Source organism: Rhamphochromis longiceps, linkage group LG1 (assembly GCF_057381845.1).
Source record: "Rhamphochromis longiceps isolate RC_006_pf linkage group LG1, R_longiceps_female_GT1.1, whole genome shotgun sequence".
Lineage (NCBI taxonomy): Eukaryota > Metazoa > Chordata > Actinopteri > Cichliformes > Cichlidae > Rhamphochromis > Rhamphochromis longiceps.
In genome coordinates, this window is record NC_140557.1 from 15,692,057 (window position 1) to 15,701,841 (window position 9,785).

General features: G+C 42.8%; 1 protein-coding gene across 2 annotated transcripts in view; it reads right to left on the bottom strand.

The window, feature by feature from the left end:
• The window catches only part of galnt2 (UDP-N-acetyl-alpha-D-galactosamine:polypeptide N-acetylgalactosaminyltransferase 2), a 67,714-nt gene extending 60,137 nt beyond the window's left edge, over window positions 1-7,577 (bottom strand). For both annotated transcript variants that reach the window (XM_085398755.1, XM_085398680.1), the window contains exon 1: window positions 7,218-7,577. In XM_085398755.1, coding sequence (XP_085254881.1) covers window positions 7,218-7,313 — 96 coding nt within the window. In that variant the 5' untranslated portion in view covers window positions 7,314-7,577. The remainder of the gene's footprint in view (window positions 1-7,217) is intronic.
• Between the last annotated feature and the right edge of the window lie 2,208 nt (window positions 7,578-9,785).

The window sequence follows — 9,785 nt, forward strand, 5'->3', positions numbered from 1 at the left end:
GGGTTCTGTTTGTGACCTCCCAGATGCATCAATGAGCTCTCAGGGAGTGAATCTAACGCTCTTGGGACAGGTAGGTATGGATAGCTTTTTCCCCTTAATAAATGAAATCATCATTTAAAAACTGCACTGAAATACACTGTATTTACTCAAGTTATCTTTGACCACTATTGACATTTGTTTGCTCAGAAACATGTAAGTGTGACAAATATACAAAAAAAAGTAACAACACTAAGAAATCAGGAAGGGGGCAAATACATTTTCACATCCTTGTATCTGTGGATGTGTTCTGCTACAGCAACACTTTCTCTCCTGAGACTCTAAACGTGTAAGCTTAACGTGATTAAAACTGCTTTGGTTCAAAGAGTGTTTGTATTTGACGGTTCCCTCAGAAAATAAACCCACAAAAAACTTCTTTGGTGTTTCTATTTCCACCCCGAATCACTTGAGCACCTGTCAGAAGTGATCATTATTTAAAAAGAGAGCTCACTCGGTCAATACTTCAAACAAAAACCGTATATTTGAAAAGCATTCGGTACCCAGGGACTCCCGGCTTAATTTAAGCCTTTTATCGATTGCTCTATGGAACTGCATTTAGTTAGTTAGCAATAACAGATCTGCACGCTGGCTGAAATTACATTGTATTTTGGCATTATAAAAATATCGAGCTGCCTCAAGTGGTTTCAAATCCACAGGTCTTTAAGCTAGATGATTGTATTGCAGTTATATAAAGCAGCAGGAACTCCAACGCGTTATCATTATTATGAGGGACGCAGCGTGTGTGCACGCAGATTTCCCTAAATCTTATGTTACAGATGCTGGTCTGTTTACGTGTGCGTGCAGTGTTGTGTCTTCAGCAGACGGTGCGGGCTCGTGCGCTGCAGAGCAGAGGTCAGCGTCTTTCATCTGTATATGAAGACAAAACACAAGTGCGATCCAACATCATCGCCATCTTCGCCCTCGCCAAAAGCGTGATTTGCCTCTTCTCCATTTTTTTTCTTCTAGCGTTTCCCGCTTTAAAAACAACAAAGCGCTCAGAGCGAGTGAAGCAAAGCTTACCCTCGATGAGAGACAGACGCATTGATAAAGCAGAAGTTTGAAACAGGCACAGACAGGCAGAGGCTGAACGCCTACAGCTGCAGATAGCAGAGACTGCAACCTTCAGTCAGCCGCGATACCCGCTGAGCTAATTCATTTAGGTTCGCTGGAGGAATAACTCTTTCCAAAAGGCTACCTGCACGTCTCAAGGCCCGATGCACCTTTGGGTAAAAACCGAGCTCCATAGCAACTGTGTCGATGTGCGGATGAATGAATCTGGCATTACTGTTTACAGCATGTGTTTGTGATTTGCTCCCACACAGTCCCTCTTCTGCTTTTCCCCTGTTCTGTCACTAATTTAAGACACACAGGTTGAACCGTTTCGATAGGTGCGGGTCACAGACTTCATCTGAAGAACAACTCTTTGATAAATCCAATTACCGTCTGTCTGGAGCTTTTCTCCAACAGATAATAACTTCCTTAATAAAGCCCGCGTTTGCTGCTTTTTCCTGCAGTGCGGTGCCACCCTCCTCTATCAGCCATTTAGCTCTGCTCGCACCTCACTGATTAGCAGGAAAACAAGACTCGGTAAGAAGCTGGCTCCTCGAGAGCTGGCAGGAAGAAAAATCTTAGGTCTGTCCAACAGAGAAGACTTTAATGGGGTATCCTGGTGAGGCAGCAGGCTCGTATTTGCAACATTATCCTCCTGTGTGCAACAATGCGCTCGCAGATATGAGGGTTTGTACCACATCCAGCTGCTAGGAGACCCCTGAGGTTCCCCGCCGTAGTACATACTGTAGTGAGTGAGTATGGGAAAAGAAAAGAGTACCCGCTATGCTACAAACTAGGAGAAGAGAGATTTCACAGTTATTATCATCACAGAAAAAGCAGATTTTTTTTTTCATTTCCAACTGTAGGAGGCTGATAACACAAATTACTACACTTTTCCAGAAATAACAGGATAATACTTTTAAAGTACAAATGAGGTTGTACAACGTTCATGGGAGAGTAGCACGTAGCAGCTTCCTGTCAGCTCCTCAGTGCTGACACTTTTCTGACATGTTGATTACACACTGCAAAACAAAGACGTCAGACGCATAGAAGTGGAGTTTGTGCACACCTGAATCACATGCACGCCCCCTTTTTTTCCTCTGCTCTGTGCCTCAGACATAATAATCAGCTGTGATGACGCCGAGTATTTCCCTCTCTCCCTTCAAACAACTCGGCTCAATACGAGCAGACTCGCTAATGGCTGAATATTAAAAGAAAAATCAATGTTCCCTAAGATAGACCACAATATCTTTGATCAAAAAAAAAAAAAAAAAACACAACAGGAACATTTTGTCTAAAGGTTTTTCTATTGGAACACTGTGAAATTTCAGGTTTTTTTTTTTTTTTTGCTCTATCAAATAATGCAGACAATTTGTCAGAGATGGCCACATTAATTTTTGCCTCCAACACCGTGATGTTAGCTTACAGGCACTGATACTGTGCTCAGAAAGTCTTTAAACTGTCATACACGAGCCGACAAGAGACACATTCTTCCAAATACGGGACTTTTCAGCTGATAATAGAGGAAATGCTATTTGCCAAGAGCTTTGATCTACACCACAGTATCATGACAGAGCTGAAGAAGCCAGCTGAACTAATTCTTCTGGCAGAGACGTGGTCTTTCAGATTATTCAAGAGTGGGCATTTGAAATAGCTGCCATGATAGTCCGAGTCCTACTCTTCATGCTGGCAGGATGCTGAATTCACCTCAAGGTGTTTGTGAGCACCAATAACACAATAAAGTGTAGCTTGTTGGATGCAAGCAGTATGTGTTACAAATAAGAGGGGGTGGTGAGATGCATATAAATATCTTGTGTTTTTGTGAGCTATAAAGGTTGCTCTGAAGTCTCACGCTGCACCACTCAACACTGCATCGACATCTGCCGGTTGCCCTTATCTCAATTTAATTAAAAACGTGACCCAAAGAAACACCAGCAGGTACCGAGGAAGTCACTGACATTTTATAAAGCGATTGCAGGTTAATTGGCAACACTTTGAAATTAGCACTTTGGGCTCTCTGATCATAATTATTAAGCATTTTATGTGTTTTTAAACACGCTTCACACGCAAAAAAAATGATATGATCCTGGAAGCTAATAAGAGCAGTTACAAATTTCAAAATCACAGCTAAGAAAACATCCATGGTCTTGTTAGCAATTTGCTGCCACCTCCATTAGTCTCTTCTTTTGTCACAAAGAGGTGACATACAGGTTTAGCCACTCCCTGCATGAGTCTACTCAAACACCAACCAGAACAAGTGTTTTATGGCCATGGCGGAGAAATGAGGAGAAGGCTTGATAGCTGCAGCCTTCAGGGGCACTACTTTGTAGTTATATACACAGTTTAACACAGGGTCTGTTTTGTATTGGTGTAAACAGCCTTTCAGCAAATATAGGCTGAATAATAGCCTTAGGTAAATGCATTAAAATCATATGCTAATTAGCAATGTGTCCATCTAGCTTTTGTTTATTTAACCATGAGAAGCTGCTGGCTCCGGGTTACAGCATGCTAGTCTGATTAAAGCTATAATACTGAAGAGATATGTCAAGTTAGAGGTGTCACGATAGCTGTGTACTGCATGATATTTGAAACTAAAAGATAAGTGCCATTGATGTACATATAATGTAACTACGTTTTTGTATAAATTTGTAAAGCCCAGTTCAATTATTCCATTTTATTTTATTTCATTTTATTTAAATGTCACCAAATCTCAACAAACGTCACCTCAAGCCTCTGCATATTGCAAAGTAGCCTTAACCGGGGATTTACAGCTCTGTGGTAAATTTACACCATAGGTACACTGTAACTGCAAAACCCTCTGAAACTCTGCGCCTTAACCTCACGTGCACCACAACAGAAACTGTCGATTCTTCCCGTGCATTTCTGGATACTACTTCACCACAGTTTTTGAATTGATTAGTAGAGAACAGCAATCAATGCCTCATATATAAGAAAAGATATTTACAGTACCAGTACAAGGACTCACATGTGTCAGCAAATTCCGAGGGACATTCACAAAAATCAGAATAGATGTGAGGCAATGTACAAAGATGTGGAAAAACTTGAGGGACAAATGTGTTTCTCTAAGAAAAAAAAAAGACCACAACAAAGAGCGAGGACCCAGAAGGCAAGAGAGTCCCAGCTTTCTATTTATTGTATTGTTGCTGGCACTGCATATGAAACATGACCACACAGTAATTAACACATAGAAATGGCCCCGAAGAGAAAACCCCAACCATCAGACAATTACCACATCCGTCAGCAACACTTGGGGATAGTGGGGAGGAAGAACTCCCTTTTGACAGGGAGAAACCTCCAGCAGAACCAGGGTGGGGCGGCCATCTGCCGAGACCAATTGCCGGTGAGGGGAGGACAACAGGACAAAAGACACACTGTGGAAATGCAAAGTGGTGTATAAACATACAGAGTGAAGAAGAAACACTGCATTGTGGGAAGGCTCCAGCAGCCTAGGCCTATTGCAGCGTAACTAAGGGAAGATTTAGAGTCACCTGATCTAACCTTAACTATACGCTTTATCGAAAAGGAAAGTTTTAAGCCTGATCTTAAAAAAAAGAGTTAATGAACAATATTAAGGTTTAACTAGGATGAATTCTCTACACATGTGGCTACATTATCATTTTTGTGAAGCCAAATGCTGACATCAGGAGAGCCCCGAGTTGAAATAATTGATTACATCTGCGGAAAATTGATTTTTCCATCTTTTCCTCCATTAATGGACTGAAACCAGTGCCCAAAAATCACTAATAAACCTAACTGTGGATTTGGGGAATTATTGCACCCCGGCCGGTAACTGTAAAATCTATGAATGTGTTATTCAGTTGGTTACAAAAAGCACATCCATGAAATTTAGTCAATCTTTTGAGAGTCTTGATGAAGCGTCGAGTCCATTTATTACGGAGTTTATTCCATGACAGCAAAGCGGGGGAGAGAGATCATTAAATGCTTCCGCTTTCTCAGACTGAGACGGGGGGAGATGCGATGGAAAAAACAACACTTCACCTGTGCAGCACCGCTTTTGTTTAACCAGATTAAATGTCCCTCTGTGTAAAGACACCAACCTGGTGGAGGCCATCATCCATATTAATGCCACCTGCAACCCAACGCCAGTGAAAGTTGCTTATTGTGGAGTGTCTCTTTGACCCCTCTAGGAACCCCACACACACACACACACACACACACACACACACACACACACACACACACACACACACACACACACACACACACACACACACACACACACACACACACACACAGAGTGAGGAAAGCTATCAGCCTAATGGAAAGGTAAAAGTGCTGCTAGGGTTGACTGATGCAAAGCAAACACAGAGAGACAGATAGGACAAGACAAGAGAAAGGTGGGATACACACAGGACATTCACACACATATACTCACACACACAACCTGGAGAGGTAATAAAGGCAGTGTACTGTGCACACAACCACCCATGCAGACCACACCTCACTCACTCACACACCAGAATTCACTGACTTACATTAGCACACAGGTACACACACATACACGCTAGGTGCTCTCCCAAGGCAAAACCCAGTGTCTCACATCTATCTCAGAAGATATGTGTAAGTTTAGCTTTGCCGTGCCTTACTCTTCATGAACACCTGGAGGTTATTTAACCTGGATTATGTACTGCTTGCATATACGGGCCAGATACTGAAATCCATGGCTCCTAAACATGCACAGAGTCACCCCACCAGCTGTGATGTTTCACCTTTATTGTCCGGCTGAACAGACAGCTACATGTCTTCAGGTTATTATAGAAAATCTAGTCTAATAGCTGCTGTAATGGAGGTTATAATGTTCAGGTTTTTATCAAAGTGTGTGTAGAAGTGTGCCAGTTCAACTGTGTGGTCACTTTGGAGGAGGCAGTTTGGGTTCATTTGCACTGCCTTATACTGAGAGGTGCTTCTATTAATACCAATATCAATTATCTTCTTTATTGATTAATCTGGCAGGTCATTTCTCAAGTAATCGTCTGATCCATAACACCAGACCTGAGCTGGCCAGTTGGAGAGGTGATGTCTTTATGCTGTTGCCCAAGTCAAGAACTCAAACCTTTTATAATATGTTAGGAAAAGGAGAAAGCAGCAAATTCCCATATTTGTTTCCCACTAAATATTATTTTTCATTATTGATGAACCTGCTGAAGTTTGGACTGTCACAGCATCTAGTGACTTTATCCGGACAGCATTCCGGGACAAGGACGTGAAAAAGAGAATTTTGAGGAACTTTTAAGATTTTTAAACTAGAAAAGTCAGAATATTTAATATCTCCTTTCATCTCCAACCTCTAATATTTAACCCTCTCTGATAGGCAAGAGGTGGACAGAATATGAGCCACATAAAGATAAATCTCTGGAGATTCACCGCAGGGCTGATAGACCGCGTTGCATCGGCTTAATTCAGTGTAAAAATGTTTTAACAAGGGGGGATCTGTGCAGCACAAAGTCTAAAATCAGAAGAAGAAATGTGTTTTAAAGACGCCGCTTTAAAAGAAAATCTCCTCCTGACAGCACAGTGCACGTAGAGCTTTAACCCGGCGTTAATCTGCACACTTCCTGATCTCTACCTAGTTATCGGAGCAGCAGCAGCTTGTGCTGACGTGCTCTATAGGCTAACCCCCACCACCACCGGTACCTCCACCTCCCCCGGCCCTGCGAGACAGGCCAGCAGCCTTATATTAATTACAACCCCCCTGTATGCTTGATTCCGCTGTCACATCAGCCGGCACCGTGAAGTGGTGAGCTGGGCTGCCTGGTGCAGACGCGCTCCGAGCCCCGGCACAGCGGGAGGTCTGTGTACGCCGACCAGCCAGGGAGTGAGCGAGCCATCCAGCCCCGCTACCCTTGTCCACACTCATCTCCAACCAAATCAATGCCTCGCCACTGATACAAGCAGGCCTTTCCCCCCTTTTTTTTCTTTAAAAAAACTAATTCCTCTCCGCATCGTGCAGCCGCAACCCCCCCCCCGAGCCCCCAGAAAGGAAGAAAAGAGGCTCAACAGCGCCGAACCACAGCGCTCCATCTTCGCTTTGTCCTGGAAGAAAACCTCCACACGGACACAAAAAAGCAGTCGAGGAAAGGAAATCCTACCTTTCGACTCAACGCTGTCCCCGAGTAGAAGTAGTAGGCTATCCCCAGCACCCACAGCACAGCAAAGCACAACAATATCCTTGATTTCCTCCGCATGGCTGCCTGGTTTTTGCGTCCCCCCGCCCGTGTGTGCGCTTCGCGGCTCCCCCTGCTCGGCTCTCCTTTCGGCTGTGAGCGGCGGCTTGTCCCGGTCTGCTGTGTCCGTGCAGGGCGCTTCGCCGAGCGGCTTCGGCAGGCTTCGTCAGTCGATCAGACGGAGCGGAGCGAGCAGGAAGCAGCAAGCAAACATCAGCGAGGTTAGAGGGCAAAGGCTAGCCGACTCTAATCCAATCAAAACACCGGCCTGGAAGAGGGCCGGAGCCGTCAGCGAGTCAAGCTGTACCGAGCGGTTCCTTACTGAAACCGAGAAACAGGGGCTGGATAGTCCCCGAAGGAAATGACTTGTAAACGTTCAGTTATGTGTCTGTGGGAGCTGTGAGAGAGGACGTGTGATCATCGTGATTTCACTCTGTGTGGAGCCGCATACGCTCTAAGGAGTCGGTAGGGGCGCCAGAGATATCCTCCCTGCTGCAAACCGGGTATAAAAACTGAAAACGAAAGCTTCCCGTTTAAACCTTTCATTGCCCTGACATGAACTGACCCATTAAAGGTAGAGACGGATTAAACAGCGCAGAGGTTTTGTTTGTTTGTTTGTTTGTTTTTGGGGGGGTTGAAGAGTTACTTCTTTTCCATGTCTCCTTCCTGCCCATGATGTTGCACATCGAAATAGGTTTATTTCAGTAAAAAGATCTGGGACAGCAAAGGAACAATGGGAACTGCATCCATTCCTTTAGATTGGTGTGAAATCCATAAAAATGAATCCCACAGTGGAACCTTTCGTGTCATTTCTCACTCATATTCGTATTTAATCTAATGAATGGTCAGAAAATAACAATACTGAGCTATTTTACTGTAAAATTAATTATTAATAATATTTTTTTCCATTAAAAATGCCAGACTTCTTCCCTTTGTAAACTTAAACTGTGACTATTTACTGCTTTTCCATCACTTGTATCCTAAAGCAAAAATCTTGAGTTCCTCAACATGTGGAGCCACTTTACAATATTGAAGTGGTTAAGATCTTCCTACCTTTGATCCTCCCAGGAACATTAAAGTTCATAATTGACGCCTCTTGGTCTAACAATAGGTTTTTGATTTTGAACTGCAGACAAACAATCAATTAATCCACTGATTAATCAATAAAGAGATTAATGAGTTTAAGTAGAACGTTAAAGCAGACAGTCACAGTCATTCTAAGCTTGTTAGCTGTGTCTTACCTCTGTGCTCAGACCAGTCTGGATGTAGCTGGTTGGTCCTGATAAGCTGTTGAAGTTAAAATCTGGTGTTTGAAAACAACTTATCGGTTCTTTTAAATCAGTAATCAGTGCTCATAGTGGCCTGGCTGCTTCCCAAAGGACATGTACTATAAATATAAACATGTCCATGGAAACCTCAGACGCCTGTCTGCATTCATAAAGTGACTAACTATCACATCATCCATGCATTCAGTGACAAAAGATAAATCATGCTTAACTGGTTTTATTGAAAAAGCTAATAAATTTTGTCTCCTGTATTAGCCAGAGTTTCTTTTTTTTCCCCCTGCAAGGGCAGGAAAAGCGGGAAAGACTAATTAATTTTCTTCCTCGTTTAAGGAGCGGAGGTATTGTGCAGCTAATGCATGTGCATGTGTCCTAGAGGAACTTGACCTCATCCATCCACTCATGCATCCATTCATCCGTCTTATTATTTTGTAAGCACGATTCACGTACAGTATGATTTTCAGTATGGTCTTTCTTAAATAGGAAGAACAATTTCAATCTTTTATATTTTCCTTTTTTGCATGTCAGATATTCTGAAATGGTAAATGTATTGGTTCCCATGTTGCACTTTTCTAATCTACTTGAGCACTTAGAGCACTTTATACAACATGCCTCATTCACAAGCTCTTCTGAGCGGCTGCACCAAGCCCAGCAAGACGAATAAGGGTTTTGTGAGGCATGCAAAGCTGCTTTAGTAGAGTCCAACAACAAGAATATGGATCTGGAAATGAGTATCATAGGTTTCCTTTAAATTTCCTCAAATGTGCAGTATGTCATCACCTCCCCAGTATCTTTAGACTAATGAGAGGAGCAGTGAAAAACGTGACAACGATGGCAGAAAATCGTGCGCTTAGACTCCTTTGCTCACAGTAAAACGCTTTCAGAGGCTTTAAGCAGTCGAAATCCATAAAACTGCAAAACTTTCAGACACAAAGAAAAGGAAACATTCGTCCTGCCTAAAATTGTTAACATTTTTAAAACACAGTTGAAATAGACTTTTCTATGATCTGCAGCACTCAGACCAACTCTCTCTGACATCGAGCTCAGCTGGAACACCCCTGGCTAAACTAAAAGGTCTAGCTCATGTTCTGCGTGGTTCAATCTGCCTCTGACATTTTTCATTTTAATGGTGACAAAATGAGATTTTGACTGGAGAGCAAAATGCTTCTCGGTCCAAGAAAAGAAAAAAAGAAAAAAGAAAGAGATCCTA